At 43.8% G+C, this 16,697-nt stretch overlaps 1 protein-coding gene across 2 annotated transcripts in view; it reads left to right on the top strand.

Annotated features, from left to right (window-relative positions):
- Window positions 1–16,697, top strand: part of LOC143974562 (tyrosine-protein phosphatase non-receptor type 9-like) — a 106,776-nt gene that overhangs the window by 40,010 nt on the left and 50,069 nt on the right. The window contains exons 6-8 of one of the 2 annotated variants that reach the window (XM_077476092.1): window positions 5,444–5,554; window positions 13,189–13,377; window positions 13,669–13,841. In XM_077476092.1, coding sequence (XP_077332218.1) covers window positions 5,444–5,554; window positions 13,189–13,377; window positions 13,669–13,841 — 473 coding nt within the window. Of the gene's footprint in view, window positions 1–5,443; window positions 5,555–13,188; window positions 13,842–16,697 lie in introns of both variants that reach the window. The other variant, XM_077476091.1, reaches the window with a different exon arrangement.

The raw sequence follows: 16,697 nt of genomic DNA, 5'->3' as shown, positions 1-16,697 counted from the left end.
TCAGCACAGTACATAGCCAGTGCCATAAATGTGGTCTGAGCTGAGCATCTGTGGCTCTAATCACTTTAATGCTGATTGGCAGGAGGAGGCTTTAATGACAGAAGAACAAAAATATTATAGCGCATACATGCAAAACTAACATTTGCCTCCAGCAAGGCTTTTTTTAAAATGCCTATACATTTTCAAAAAATATGGGGATTTGGTCACACCATATTGCTATATGGTGCTTAAGCCCACTTACTGTGACAAAGTACCCCATGATTAGTGGGTTCTACACTATCCATAGATTGGGAGATCCTGCTTCTCTGAACCATGGGAGCTATATTCCTCTATGGGAGAACATGAAGTCTCCACCATGACACAGGTGGTCACTAATGAGAGGTACTTACTGAGGGAGTGGGGTGCTCCACCCAAAAGGATTTGGTCAGAATCCATACAATAGACAAACAAGATATTTGGGGGGCACGCCCTAAAAAAATGCATAAAGATGGGGCTGCCATAAGACCATACAACAGAACAAAAATATTACACGCACACATGCAAAACTAACCTTTACCTCCAGAAAGACTTTTTAAAAACACCTAGACATTTTCAAAAAACATTATCAAAAAATATGGGGATTTGGTCACACCATATTGCTATATGGTTCTTAAGCCCACTTGCTGCAACAAAGTACCCCATGATTAGTGGGTCCTACACTATCCATAGATTGGGAGATCCTGCTTCTCTGAACCATGAGCTATACTCCACTATATGGGAGAACATGAGGTCTCCACCATGACACAGGTGGTCACTAATGGGAGGTGGTCACTAACAACCCCAGAAAAATATCTCTATTGATGAGTCCTTCAGCTAATTCACGGGCAGACTTAATAAGAAGCCGTATGTCCCCAGTAAACGTGCCAGGTAAAACAAAAAACAAAGCTGGTTTTACAATGCGATCAAATCGCAAAGGCTTTCCTTTAAAGATTTGTTAACGCAAAGCTAAAAAGGAAGGGAATCAGCAAGTTTGTGTAGCGAGAAACTGTTGGCACTTAAATCTCTAAATTTACTGGCGTCCACATTCTAAGACCAATCTAACCCTGTAAAGCAAAAATAGCTATGCATACCTTTTTCTGCGGCCAATCCGGTCCGGTCTCCTCTCCAGGATCGGATCCTGTATGGAAGAGACAGCCGACAACAGCTGGGAAGTGACATCACCCCATAGACTTACTTATGGGGCTTCCGTTGTCGGCTGCCTTTGCTGCACACACCTACACAGAGAAGCTGCCCCTGACAGCTCAGCTTGGGACCAGATCAGCTGCAGAAACAGTATGTATAGTTTTTTTTTTTTTCCTCTACAGGGTTAGATAGATTAGTCTTAGACTGTGGCTGTGAATATCTAATTTTATCGCCTTTTGGCTTTCGGGTTGCATTAGGGTTATACTGGGAACTTGAATTGGCACACAATCACCAGTCAGCTAAGGCTTGTTCATTTTTGCGCTGTTAGTCATCAAGCTTTACCAATTTTCCTATGTGAAGCCCCTGCGTGGGCCAAATGCATAAATGGGATGTTTATGTCCTTTTATCCATCTACTCCGATATCCACGTGTAAACTCAGGGAAGTGCTAGCTGAGCCAAAAACCTCTGTACAATCTACATATGGGAGATACACTTTAATGACAGGTATCAACCTAAGCATATATATGTGTTTACACATATTTTATATGTTCACAGGATCAGAAGGTAAAGTGTAAACTTAATACGAATTTCTCTCAGCCAGTTATAACAGGAAACCTGCACTTTTTGAATCTTCATTGTAGTTCCCTTTTTAAAGAATCACACCTAAAATGAATATCTAGCCAAGGTTTGCAGTAATATTGGTAAGGCTAAGCAATCGCCTCTCCTCACACTGCCAATGCACGAAAGCAAGATTGAATAGACAAAAATAGGATTTTTGTACTCACTGTAAAATCCTTTTTCTCTGTAGTTCACTGACACAGCTTCTTTATTCTTGACCATTGGGTAGTTACGCCACCTTCAGGAGAGGACTAGGCAGAACATGTTAAAGTGTACAAAAAGCAGAACTTTCTAGTTCCGCCTCAGGGGCGATCCCTTCAGTAACAACCCTCCAGCTAGCTTCCTGCAGCCTTAGTACGTCAACAAGCAGTATAACGTGAAACAATAAGAGGGGAGGGTGCTGTGTCAGTCAGTGAACTACAGAGAAAAGGATTTTACGGTGAGTACAAAAATCCTATTTTCTCTTGCGTTCACTGACTGACACAGCTCCTTTTATTCTTGACCATTGGGTCGTCCCCAAGCAGTAGCATAATGAGGGGTGGGAAACAGCAAAAAAACTTCACCCACATTCAGAAGTGCCCCAGAACAAGGGAGTCACCACCTCATCTGACCGCATCAGAACTTGCGGTAACAATGCAACATTATACTCAAAAGTAACTATTTTCTTTAAAACAGAAAAAGTAGTGCAGAATTGCAACGATACACGGCCGACTGCAAACTTGCAGGCATCAGACGACTCAGTAGAACTTGATAAAAGTGTGAACAGATGACTAAATCGACGCCTTGCACATCAAAGCGACTGACACACGATGTCGGAAGCCCGAGAGGCCTCAATTGTCCTGGTAGAATGGGTCATGGCAGGAAGGGGGGGGGGGGGGTCACCTGCCCCTTCAAGGCATAGGCCTGTACCATATCTGTCTGACCCACCTGGAAATGGTGATCGACTAAACCGCCATACCTCTGTTCAGGACCAGCTACCGAAACGGAGATCTAACTCCTGCAGGGGAGCCGTGGCAGAGGAATATATCCTTATAGCCCTGATCACGTTCAGGGAATAAAGGGTCACGTCTTAGAATGTGTCTGTTTAGGACACAGAGATGGTAACACAATAACATCATTGATGTGGAATGCGGAAATCACCTTCGGCAGAAAAGCCGGTTGCAAAGTAACACCACTTATCCTTATGGTTAACCAAATAGAGCGACTTGCAAGACAAGGCCGCCAGCTCCGAAACCCTTCTGGCCGATGTGATGGCCACGAGAAGACCCATTTTTCTGAGAGAGTCAACAAGGGAATTCTTTTGATGTTCACAAACGGCGGTTTCTGAAGCGCCAATAACACCAGGTTCAGATTCAGATTCCACGGGGTAACGGTGGATGCTTCGGAGGAACTACAAGTTGGACCCCCCTAAACAACAGTGCTCACTAGGAAGTGAGACGCCAGGGGTCGCTGACAAAAAACAGCCAGGCTGATATTTGTCCCTTAATGGTGCTTAAACCCAACTTCTGGTCTACTCCTCGCTGTAGAAACAGCTGGATCCTGGAAACTGAATAGGTGCACAATGTCATCTTGTCTCCTTACACATAGAGATGTATGCCTTTCAGGTACGACGGTATATCTTCCGAGAAGATGATTTCCATGCTCTCAACATAGGTGAGATCAGAGTCCGAGAGGCCTCGGTACCTTAGCATCTGGCTCTCAGTAGCCATACCGTTTAAAACCAGCTATGGTAAAAACAAGATGGAGAATCAGACCTTGACACAGAAGGTCCTCTTACAACGGCAGTCGCCAGGGAGCCTTCGCAACCAGGCGTACTAGGTCGGCGCATCAGGGACGCCAAGACCAATCTGGGGTATTGGTATTACTGGAACCCCCTCGGCTTCCACTCTGCGGAGCAGACGTGGTAGTAGCTTTTGTGGAGGAAAATCGTAGATCAGCTGGTACTGATCCCATGGAGCCACCAGCGCGATTGACACGTCTGTCCAAGGATCTCTTATCCTGGATATGAATCTCGGCCCTTCCTGATTGAGATGGAAGCTCCACGTCTGGTGTGGCCCACTAAAGACACAATAGCCTGAACTTGTCTGGATGCAATTCCCATTCTCCTGGGCCCAGCATCTGGTGACTTAGGTAGTCCGCCTGCCAGTTTCTTGCTCCTGGGATGTAATGGCCGACCAGGCCGGTACCTGTTGCTCTGTCCACTGAAGGATGTGAGTGACCTCCTGTGCTGCAGCTGAGCTACTTGTTCCTCCTTGATGGTTGACATATGCCACAGCCGTGGCATCTGACTGGATCCTGATCGTACGTCCTCGTAGTCTCATTGACTATATGGAGAGGCAAGCCTGATCGCTCAGAGTTCGAGCATGTTGATCGGCAACTTGGGTTCCTCACCCGACCAGAGACGCTGGTTCAACTGTACTCCCAGTACCCCACCCCAGCCGGTCAGGCTGGAGTCTGTTGTGATCACAGTCCAATGTAGAGGTAGGAACGAGTTCCTGGACCGAAGTGCCGGGGACCTCAGCCACCAGAGCAAGGAGCCCCTGACTGACTGGCTCACCTGAATCTGCTGATCCAGGGATAACTGAGAAATGACCCATTGTGTCAATATCTCCTTCTGCGAGACTCTGGTGGAAAGTGGGCATACGGTGCTGCCTCGCACGCGGTCACCATGAGGCCCAGAACTCGCATGCAGAAACGCAGCGACGACCACCTGCGGTTCAGCGATAGTTTTACAGCGGCTCTGAGAGTCTGCAGTTTGTCTGAAAGGAGAAACTCTCACTTCCATGGAGTCCAACGATAAGCCTAGGCACTCCAGCGCTGAATCGTTGTGAACACCGACTTTTTAGGTTCACCAGTCAACCAAATACCTGCAAGGTTTGCATGGTGAGCGCCACAACAAGCGATTTTGTTGTGCGTGGACCCGGACTCATCCTCACTGTCCGATCGGTCCTGTTCAGCGTCATCTGAAACAGAGCAGGGGTCACCAGCCTCAGCAGGGCCTGAGTCTGCGCCAGAGCTCTCCCCGGAGGCCGGGGGGCAGGGGGCCGCAGTTTTACCGCCCACGCACCATCTCCATCTTGGCAACAAGCGTGTTAAGTAGGGCTGAAACAACGAATCGATTGACAACTAATCGATTATGAAATTAATCGATTATTATTTTCATAATCTATTAATCTGCCAGTAACATAATGGGGTTAAAAAAAAATTAAAATGAGCCCTTTATAGTACAAAATAAGCAAATTGCTACTGTAAATATTACTTTCACAGTTCTACAGTAAACAAAATTAACCCCTTACAGTGGCAATTATCTGCTTTTTTTTTTTTTTTTTTTTTTTTTTGTACTGTAAAGGGCTAATTTTAGTTTTTTTTTAACCCCGTTATTTCATGTTCTGCCTAGTCCTCTCTTGAAGGTGGCGTAACAACCCAATGGTCAAGAATAAAGGAGCTGTGTCAGTCGGTGAACGTAAGAGAAAAGACAGGTTAACTTTAAACATTCATTTGATGTGGCAATCGCAAGTTTGCAATGTGGAATATTGCATACCTTTTGAAAAGCTATCTGCACTTGGAGGAGTTATTTGTGTAGAATTAGTAAGGAGACCAAAGTATGTATGTATATACTTCAGATAATTGTTGACTCATCCCACTCCTTTCTTTTTCTACCTAGGGTGCTTTTCCTGCACGGTTAAAATGTGTTTTTATTGTATCCTCTCCTCTTTGGTTCCGAGCTCCATTTGCTGTTCTTCGTCTTTTTGTAAGAGAAAAACTGCGAGAACGGGTACGTTTAAAAAAAAAAAAATGTATTACTATTAATGTGCTAAAAATGTGATTTCTAACATAACCAACATGCCCAATACTATGATAATGAATTTGTTTAGTTTAAAAATACTACTTTGGTCTAAGCAAAATGGCTTCTGTAGTTTTCTAATGGTAAGGCAGTTTAGATCTTTAAATAGACTTACAGTTCTCCGTTTCTGCAGATGGCAGGTCTGCTAATCTACAACTCTAGGATGATCTCCTAAACCAGACAATCAAAATATATAACGTTGTTGCCTGTGCTCATTTCACTTTAAAGTCCACCCCACCCTTCCAAAAAAGAAAATTAAAAACCTAGCCCTGCATCTTTAACCAATTCACGCAAATTGCCATACTCGTACATCAGTACTTTGCCGATAAATAGCTAGCTGCTGCCATAACCCCAGTATTTTTGGGAACGGCGTGCGTTTCTCTTTAAGATAAAAGTGGTCTCCGGGGCAGATGCGCCACAAGATCACTTTTATCGGTGGCGGGAGTGGTGGCCCCCCCGCCACGCTCAGGTGCTCAGTCTCCGCCGCGAACGGCAGGTCCGATTAAGTCACAATCTCATCCTTTCTTGTGGATGCCTGGCTGCTGCCTGAGGGGAGGATGGCCCCCGCTGGACTCCATTGCATGGGGGGCAGAAGCGACGTCAAATGTCACTTCTGTCCATAGCCCAATTTTTATTTAATTTTTTTTATTGCATTTAAGTGTATATATGAGATCTTTTTGACCCCAAATCTCATATTTAAGAGGTCCTGTCATGCTTTTTTTTTTATTACAATGGATATTTACATTCCTTGTAATTGGAATAAAAGTGACCCATAATCTACTTTTTTTTAAAAAACTGTCAAAATAAAAAACGAAAATAAGAAAAATTTTTTTTTTTTTAAAGCGCCCGTCCCGACAAGCTTGCGCGCAGAAGCGAACACATACGTGAGTAGCGCCCACATATGAAAATGGTGTTCATAGCACACGTGAGGTATCGCTGTGATCGTTAGGGCGAGAGCAATAATTCTAGCCCTAGACCTCCTCTAACTCGAAACTGGTAACCTGTAAAAATTTTTAAACATTGCCTAAGGAGATTTTTAAGGGTAAAATGTTGTCACCATTCCACGAGCGGGCGCAAATTTGAAGCGTGACATGTTGGGTATCCGTTTATTCAGCGTAACATTATCTTTCACAATATAAAAAAAAATTGAGCTGTTTGTCTTATTTTTTAATTTAAAAAAAGTGTGTTTTCCCCCCCAAAAAATGTGCCTGTAAGATCGCTGCACAAATACGGTGTGACAAAGTATTGTAACGACCGCCATTTTTATTCTCTAGGGTGTTAGGACCCCCAGACATAGTCATTTTCTAGCAAACAAAAAATTTTTTAACTTGTAAACAACAAGTGTAAATAAGAAGCTCCGGGCTGAAGTGGTTAAAACTACAAAAAGAGGAAAACTCAACTCTGGCTGCAATACACACCTATCTCCAGAGCTTTTGCCCACAGATTTGACACTGACATACTGACAGTTATTTTCCATATTAAATAGCGCAAAACATAGAAGCCCTGATCCTCGTGGACATGTCCCGAGCTCACAGCGGGTGCCAGGGGGGCATGCCCTAAACCCGGATTTAGGCAGCGACGTATGGTTTTGTTGCTCTGCCTACAGCAGTACATTGCGGGCGGTTCCGCTAATTGGTTAAGCTTACACTTTCTTAAAAAAAAAAATTGGTTAAGCTTAGGTTTAGACCATACTGCTACTTTATTTACGATAAATGTAACTCCCCATTCCCTTTTACATTACATAGAAGGGGAAGCTAAGTGGAATTATAAAGCATGTAAAAAGGTAAGCAGCATTTTTTACGTTGGGTTTTGTGACTGAAAACATGTAAGTACTGTACAGTAGCTGCTAACCCCCATTGAATCCAAAATGGAAATATAATTTTTCTTCAGGCCCCTTTCACACTGCTGCAACTTAAAACTTGCGCTATTTTGATGTGATTTCAGGGAATGCCTGTGTAAACTTGAGGTCTATGGACCTCAACTCGCATGAAAGTCGAAACAAACTAGTACAGGGTCTACTTTAAAGTCGGCGCAACTTGAAGTTGCACATATATGAATGGTTATCATTGGAAATCATGGGGAATGACTTGTCATGTCACTTTGCAGTCCTAAGTCACACAAGTGTGAAAGGGGCCTAAAGTGTTACTAAATCCAGGACCCTGCATTCCCTGTATATGGTCTTCTACAGTACACAACATGGAAATGCAATTATTTTAGTAAATACCCTTTTCTCATCAGCAGTCTATCAGTGTGTGGTTAAAGCTTGTAGGAGTGTAAAGAGCCAATAAAAATTGTCTCTTTACCATGTGACCGACTGTGTCCAATCACAGCCGGAATGAGCGGTGTTCGGGGACGAGGTTTGTCACACTGACACAGCCCATCCTCGATTGCGCTAAAGAGCCAATGAAATTGAGGCTTTACCACACGATCGGCTGTGTCCAACCACAGCCAGGCACAGAATGTCAACAAACCACAGTAACGAGCTACCGGGTAACGCGCTCTTCCTCACACATGAGATTGTGGTAACCGTTCATTACCGCATATAGTATGCACCAAAGACACTGATTGCCCCACCCTCCGATAAAGAGGACCTGTCACCACATATCACAGTACCTGTTACCAGCCCATCTGAGTACCCGTGTACCTGTCACCAGCCCATCTGAGTACCCGGGTACTACATATTACAACAGGTACCTGTCACAAACCCATCCAAGTACCTTTTATCAGTCCATCTGAGTACCCGAGTACTTGTCACCAGCCCATGCCTCATAGAATATACGTTGGGGTGTTACCCACAAAATGACTCAATTTTGATAAGCTAATTCCACTGTCCTGGTGCTCCAGGACCTTCAAACCTGTGATAGGAATGAAATTATATGTGTACTTTATGCTCCTAGAACACCCGATGGCGCTCCCTTCATGTTGGACCTCTCTATGTGGCAGGCTGTGTCAAAGTTTCACATGTGGTATCGCCATACTCTGGAGGAGTAGCAGAATGTATTTTGGGAGGTCATTTTTGCTATTTACATGCTGTGTGTTAGAAATATCTTCTAAATTGACCACTTTCTGTAAAAAAAAAAAAAAAAAGACTAATTTTGCCTCATAAAATATACCTTGGGGTGTTAGCTTTCCAAAATGGGGTCATTTTGTGGGTAATTCCATTGTCCTGCTGCTCAATGACCTTCAAAAGTGTGATAGGTGATAGGAAATGTTATGTGCAATTTATGCTCCTAGAAAGCCTAATGGCGCTCCCTGCATGTTGGACCTCTCTATGTGGCCAGGCTGGGAAAAAGTCCCACACATGTGGTATCGCCTTACTCGGAAGGATTACCTGAATGTGTTTTGGGGTGTAATTGAAAGTGTGCATATGCTGTGTGTGAGAAATAAGGATGAGCTCAGCCGTGTTCACAAATCGCACGTCCAGAGCCCGCCAGGAAGCAGGAAGTCTGCATTGTGGAGCGCTAATCACAAGCAGTGAGACATTGTCCCGATACGCGGCTGCAGAAATCGGGAAATGTCTCGCTGCTTGTGATTAACGCTGTACGGTGCCGACTTCTGGGCGGGCTCTGCGTGTGCCGTTTGCGAACACGCCTGAGCTCATCCTTGGTGAGCAATACAGCAACTTGTACATTTTGTGTAAAAATAAATAAAAAAAATTAAAAATAATTTCTTTATTTTCCCAAGATTTGTGGGAAAAAATTGTAACTTCAAACATCTCACTATGCCTCTTACTAAATACCTTGGACTGTCTGCTTTCCAAAAAGGGGTAATTTGGGGGGTATTTGCACTTTCCTGACATTTCAGGGCCTCGAGATGATAGGCAGTCAGTGCATCAGGTGTGATCAATTTTCAATCATTTTCACCATAAACTTTCACACAAACCAAATGTACACTTTTTTGGGGTTATTTTTACTGAAGATATGTAGCAGTATAAATTTTGGCCCAAATTTATGAACAAAATTACTTATTTTCAAAATTATATTATAGAATCATTTTTTTTTTTTTTTTCCACTTAGGTCGCAAAAAATAAAAAAACCCGGTGGTGATTAAACACCAAAAGAAAGCTCTGTTTGTGTGAAAAGAATAACAATTTTGTTTGGGTACAGTGTTGCATGACTGAGTAGGGCATTCAAAGTGCGAAAGCGCTGAAAAAGCTGAAAATTGGTCTGGGCAGGAAGGGTGTATAGGTGCCCTGTATTGAAGTGGTTAACAACTGAGTCATTAAATGATGTAAAAAAAAAGAATTGTTGGCTAAAAAAAATGTGAGAAAAAAAAAATGGTGTGGGGTCCCCCCAAATGCATACCAGGCCCTTATCCGAGCATGTAGTCAGAGGGGAAGAAAGGGCCCCCCCCGATCCCAGCCCTCTCCCTATGTGAATGAGTATGGGGTACAGTGTACCCCTACTCATTTACCAAACAAATGCAGTGTTAGTATTAAAAAAAAAAAAAAAGAGGTTTTTGACAAGTCCTTTATAAAAAATGTCTCCCGTCGTAGCTCCAACATCAACCATGTCTTCTTTCTCTACTTTCTCCGCTGATTGGGGCAATTCAATAAATTCCCAAAGGCGCTTTTCTGGTGTTATAGCCCCTAACCCTACCTTCACACTGATGCACTTTTTGTTCGTTTTCTGTTTTGCAGAAACGCACTACAGCCCATTTAACATGATTTCCTATGGTACACGTTCACATATATGCATTTTTCAGCTGGCTCGTTTTTGCTCTAATGGTTCCAGGAAGCTTACTAATTGGACCTCTTTAATTATTGCTTAAAAAGAGTGTTACTCTGATAGATGTTACAACTTTTTTTCCCTCCATTTGATTTATATTTAAAGCAGACCTTCAGTCTTTAAAAAAAAAAAAAAAAAAAAACTTTCCGTCTGCCCTTGTTTTAACTTATAAACTTGTATAGTAAAACACTTTTTTCTCTTTCATTCATTGACTGACACAGCTCCTTTAATTCTTGACCTTAGGGTCATCACTCCACCTTCAGGAGAGGACTAGGCAGAACATGTAACGCATGTTCTGACAGCAAGACTGTACAGCACTGCCCAGGGGGTGGTCCCTCTGGCTATAACTCTTCACCCTGCTTCCTGCAGCTCTGTTTTTTTCTGCCTAGTGTAGAAGGACCTGGCTCCCTGAGGGGACCATTGGTCCTGGGAATTTAAAAAAAAAAAAAAAATTTCTACAATTTTGATCCTGTGATCTACAATCAACAGCCGGGCTGGGTGACGAGCTGGATAATATAGATTCTTGTAGTCTCCCCAGCCTGGCCATAGAGCGTGAGCAGTCCCTAGCTACTTGCTGGGTCGCCCACGACATTCCCCTTCTGCTCCAGAGGCAGCCGGTGAGCTATATGCTCCGGGGCACGCCTATGACTGGGCTACTGCTGTCTGTGTCTGTGCCGTGGCCAGCAGACACCCCGTACTGCTCGGGTGATGGGTCTGTGGTGGAATGTGTCCAGCAATCACGACAGGAGAGGCAAGTACGGCTCTCCCTGCCTCGGCAGCATAGAGCAGCTGTTCATTCCCTAGGGGGTCTCTCAGTCTCCCTTTCCTCTCTCCCTATCCACTGCTAAGATTTACCATTGTACATGGAAGGCTTATATCTCCATGTGTGAGGAGATGGGGTGGCGTCCACGCACATACTCAGTTTCCAGGATCCTGCTGTTTTTTGCAGCGAGGAGTGGATCAGAACCTCGCCTTAAGCACCATCAAGGGACAGCTATCAGCCTTGGCTGTCTTTTTCCAACGTCCTTTGGCGACTCACTCATTGGTCAGTACTTTTGTTCAAGGGGTTCAACACGTAGTCCCTCCAGTTCAACCACCATTACCTCCGTGGGATCTGAATCTGGTGCTATCGGCACTTCAGAAACCGCCGTTTTGAAAACACTAGGGAGATTCCCTTAACTCTTTCTCAGAAAGTAGTCTTTCTAGTGGCTATTACATTTGCCGGGAGGGTTTCGGAGTTGGCGGCCTTGTCATGCAAGTCTCCCTACCTGGTCATCCACAAGGGTAAGGCGGCGCTACGTCCGCAGCCCTCTTTCCTTCCAAAGGTGGTTTTGGCATTTAATCTAAATGAGGACATTGTGTTACAATCCCTATGTCCTAAGCCGACCCATCTGAAGGAAGTTGCCTTACATTCCCTGGACATGGTCCGGGCTCTATCTGTCTGCTACGGCTCCTTTCCGGAAGTCAGACTCTCTCGGTGGCTGGTCCGAAAAAAAGTCTGGGGGTCTCGTCTACCACCATTTCTCATTGATCAGACAGATCGTGGTTCAGGCCAATGCCTTTAAGGGGCGGGTGTCCCCTTTTCCTGTCACAGCTTATTCCACCAGGGCAATTGGAACCTCCTGGGCTTTCTGACATCAAGCGTCTGTCTCCCAGGTGTGTAAGGTGGCTACTTGGTCGTCCGTTCACACTTTCACTAAATTCTACAAAGTTGATGTTAGCGGATGCTTGCTTTGGCCGCAAGGTTTTACAGGCGGCTGTGTAAGGGTTGCAATTTACATTTTCTTTCAGTTACAAGTTTGTTGTGAACGCATCTTTGATGCATAAGTTGGCTGCAAGTTTTGATGGCAACCATTTAAATTTGCAACTCCTCTGTTGAGGTGTTCCTTTTGTTGTGGGTGAAGTTATATTTTGCTGTTTCCACCTCTTGTTTGACACTGCTTGGGGGCATCCCTAAGGTCAAGAATTAAAGGAGCTGTGCTCGTCGGTGAACGAAAGAAAATGGGATTTTTGTACTCGCCGTAAAATCCTTTTTCTCTGAAGTTTGACGGACACAGCACCCACCCCTTCTATTTGTTTGTACTGCTTTTTGACAAACTGAGTTGCAGGAAGCAGGGTGAGGGGTTATAGCCAGAGGTACCACCCCCTGGGTGGTGCTGTGCAGTCTTGATGCTTTTACATGCTCTGCCTAGTCCTCTCCTGAAGATGGCGTGATAACTCTAAGGTCAAGAATTAAAGGAGCTGTGTCAGTCAATGATCTTCAGAGAAAAGGATTTTACCTTCTACAGCCCACTTCCTGTTTCTTGGCTGGTAAAAAGCCTACGTTTATGACATCGTGCACATCTCTCTCTCTCTCTCTCTCTCGCTCTCGCTCTCGCTCTCGCTCTCGCTCTCGCTCTCGCTCTCGCTCTCGCTCTCGCTCTCGCTCTCGCTCTCGCTCTCGCTCTCGCTCTCGCTCTCGCTCTCGCTCTCGCTCTCGCTCTCGCTCTCGCTCTCGCTCTCGCTCTCTCTCTCTCTCTCTCTCTCTCTCTCTCTCTCTCTCGTCATAAGAGGACCAATGAGGTCTGCAGAGCTGAAGGGGTGTCTGTGTAAATCCAGAAAGTGAACAGGCAGCAGCTTAAGCTACCCACAGTTAAATAGTTGCAGCCAGACTCTGTGGAGGGAGATTTTTGCAGCATAGTTGGCAAGTACAGAATCGCAATATGCAAAGTGGTTGGAGGGAAGCTTCAGAATGGCAAAGATGGTTATGTGAGCAGGCTGCAGTTCCTCTTTATTGAGCTTTAACATTCCGTGTTTTTGTACCTTTTTAAAAATAATTATTTTTTCCTTCTATGACAGGTGCGAACAGTAAAAGCCCATGAGTTGGTAAACCATATACCGAAGGACTCTTTACCAGAACATTTGGGAGGTACATTAAAAATAAGCCATGTGGCATGGATTCAGGCATGTGTTAATTCCAGACAAGGACAAGAAAATGGAGACTGCATGGACCATCTCTTTGTTATATATTCATCTGAGCAAAACCCTGTGAGTGATAGACTAAACTCTAATTGCACCCAGCAGAATGTGACTGATAACACCAGACTTTTACACAATCATTACCATGAAAACAGGACTAAGAATTATGCAGAGGCACACAGAGTAAGCAGCTGTGTGCACTGGAATGGGTCTGCCGTTAGCGGCAACTACGATTGTTGTGACAAAAGCTCCAGTGCAAATACAAATTGCAGGAGGCCGCCTCCTCAATCGGAGACTCCTCCGGACACTCCATTGTATAAGCAGCCTGCTGACAATCCTTCCATCCCACCTTTACCCCAGAAATCTCGACCACTGCCTGCAGACATGGAAGTATCTATACACATGCCAGAAGAAGGAGGTATGACGGTACTTGGTTTGGTTCAACATGTCAAGAGGATGAAAAAGCGGGGCATTTTTCAAGAATATGAAGAGATTAGGAAAGAGTCACCAGTTGGCATATTTGATGTATCAAAGTAAGTGAAGTCCCACCCCCCTTCCTGTTAACACTGTTAGATTGGAATTCCTCAAATGCTTTGACCATCCCTAAGTCTGACAGTCTAAGTAGCCAGAAGGTGCACTCCATTTCATAGATGACTATAGGAAATGCTTCAGAAAGAAGGAAAAGGCAGCAGATGTAATTGGGAGGTAGTCATGTGGCTACCAGAATTTTAGCCATCATATCAATCTCTGTAGTCCGTTGCTGTCACGCCATGTGATTTGTTACCTTAGATACGTTGTACATAATATAACTGGATACTAACTTTTATAGGTAAAGTTGATCCATGAAATATCCAATTGCCTCTCGGGATTAGGAAGGAATATATCCCCTGCTGTATCAAATTGCATCATGCTTTGCTGTTTTTTTTTGCCTTCCTCTGGTTAAAGTGTGGGTATATGAGATTGTATGTGGTTGTGTGTTTTTTTTGTTTGTTTTGTTTTTTCTCTCTCGCTTTTATTGGTTGAATTATATGGACTTGTGTCTTTTTTCAACCTGAATAACTGAAATACTGGAGCTCGCTCTCTCCTACCAATTGCCTCAAACTTAAAAAGTGGGCTTATTTCAGCATAGCAGGTAAGACTAGTCTATTTGCTTCATTGCGTTCATTTAAGAGGTATGTGGTTTCAGTGCAACTGTTGGTTTAATTCCAGGTAGTGTTCAGAATACATTTTGGCACCTGATGAGGTAAATCTAGAAGTTAAGGGGCTAAATATTGGGGTTTAAGCAGTTAAGTGATGATTATAGAGTCACTGGTAATTCTAAAGATAACTAGTTACAAATGAGCATTTACAAGATTCAGAATCTCCACTCTTTATCTATTGGTGCTACATGAGGTACAGGGGTTGAGTTGTGTACTTTGTGTTTTGCATTGGAGTAGACTCTTACTAAAATTGAATGTAAACGCAGTGTTTGGGGCAGCAGATACATTCCCATACACAAGTACCACTCGGCCGTGCGCATCTGGGTGTTCAGCCACTGCATATTGAGTTTGCCTAAATGTACACTATACAGCCCTGTTGCAGCTGGATGACGTCTTTGAATATTGGATTTAAAACCATTTTTCCTTCCAAGTAAAGCTACACTTAAAAAATGAAGGTTGGAATGGAATAGGTTACTGTTGTCAATGTCTTCTGCTCTTTACACCTGTCTACCTATGATACACTTGTGAAAAAAGATAAATAGGGTAATACGTGTGTGTGTGTACAGAAGAAATTATCTAAATGGCTGCTGCATGATTTTGTGGTGGTTAATGGTTCCAATAGAGTTCTTTCTATTGCTCAGATAACTTGAACGTGGCCATGTCTTTTCCCTTCCAACACATGGTCAGTTGTATCATCGTCCTTTCTTAAGCTGCTTGGCTGTCTTTACTACTTGATTTCTATGTGTTCTCTATTTCCTCTGACAGGGAGACTCTTCCAGCAGTCTCCCTGTCAGAACACAATAGTTTAGTGGGGAGATTCTTTAATTAACATTGCATAGTTAGTACAGCAAACACCTCAGTTTGAAGGGTTTGTAACCCTAAAAAAGAAATAATTGAGCCTGTTGCCTTAAAGCATGAATAACAGCACAGTGCTTGCGATGTGTAATTTGGCTTCCTGTATAATATAAAATATTTGGCTGATTCTGCCTGTTGCAGCCCTCTCCCCTGTATACTGTCCACTGTTTATCATAGCTTTGACTTGAAGGACTTTCTGTCCTTCAAAAAATGTCTTTTTTCAGCCTAACCTACTATGTAACTATCATGGCTGCTGAGCCCTGGCACCGTGGTTAGTTTACATGCATCCGTCATTCGCTGCTATCTGCTTTCCTCTCCCCCTCCCTGCCTGTGAGCTGTGTCAGTCACTTTCCTTCCTGCTGCTATAATAGCTTGGTTATATTCCTACAATCGGCTCTGTTAGATAATGGTATGTGCTGTATAAAAAAAATGCTGCTTTGCTTTCTACCTTATTTCAGAGCACCGCTCGGTGTTCCTGTGCCTGCTTACCTCTCTTCTCTCCTCCCCTCCTTCTGGCTGACATCAGTGGGAGTTCTCGGTCCCTCCCGCTGTAGCTGTTGGACTGGGAGAAGAGAACGCTGGGCAGCGCTTTGAAATAAGGTAGAAAGCGCCATATTTTTTCATACAGCACATACAGTGGGGCACATAGCATTATCTAACAGAGGCGATCGTTTAATCATGACCAAGTGGCTTTACAACCACTTTAATGTGTGTAGTGTGTAGGCATTCGTGAGTCACGGCAGTTGGAAACTGCATTAGCATTAAAATAAAGGAAGCATAAACTGTTTCACAGTTTAACCCTTTACTTGGTTTTTACTGATGTTTCTATAGTCAACCTCACAATCACAGGACATTTAAACATTGGTATATATATCACCTTAGGGGCTTGTTCACACCATATGTGCATGAAAAGTGATGAGAAAACCACACAGATTTCAGTTGCAGAGACATCAGTTTTCATGCACGTTTCAAGGCTTGTTCACACCATACGTGCACAAAAACTGTGCAGATTTCACTTGCAGAGGCATCAGTCTCGCCTCAGTTTCCATCCGTTTTTCATGCATGTCAAGTATGTGCCCTATTCACACCAATGTCATGTGGTTTTATTTTCTGTTGCAGATTCCTGTGCAGACCAAATCTGCACGTAACACCACATGTTGTGGTGTGAGCAGGGTACATATAGAACAAATAATTTTTTTTTGTGTCCAGAAAAACTGACGTCTCTGCACCATGGTGTGAATGAGGCCTCAGTGAGTTTTTATGCACATTATAGCATCAGTTATGTGCCCTGTTCACACCACTGTGTTGATGTCACATGATTTTATTTCCACACAG

The sequence above is a fragment of the Lithobates pipiens genome, unplaced genomic scaffold (genome assembly GCF_037356315.1).
Source record: "Lithobates pipiens isolate NorthernLeopardFrog02 unplaced genomic scaffold, aLitPip1_a1.2 Scaffold_13, whole genome shotgun sequence".
NCBI lineage: Eukaryota > Metazoa > Chordata > Amphibia > Anura > Ranidae > Lithobates > Lithobates pipiens.
Note: the sequence above shows the minus strand (reverse complement) of the source record. Positions and strands in the feature narration are given on the sequence as shown.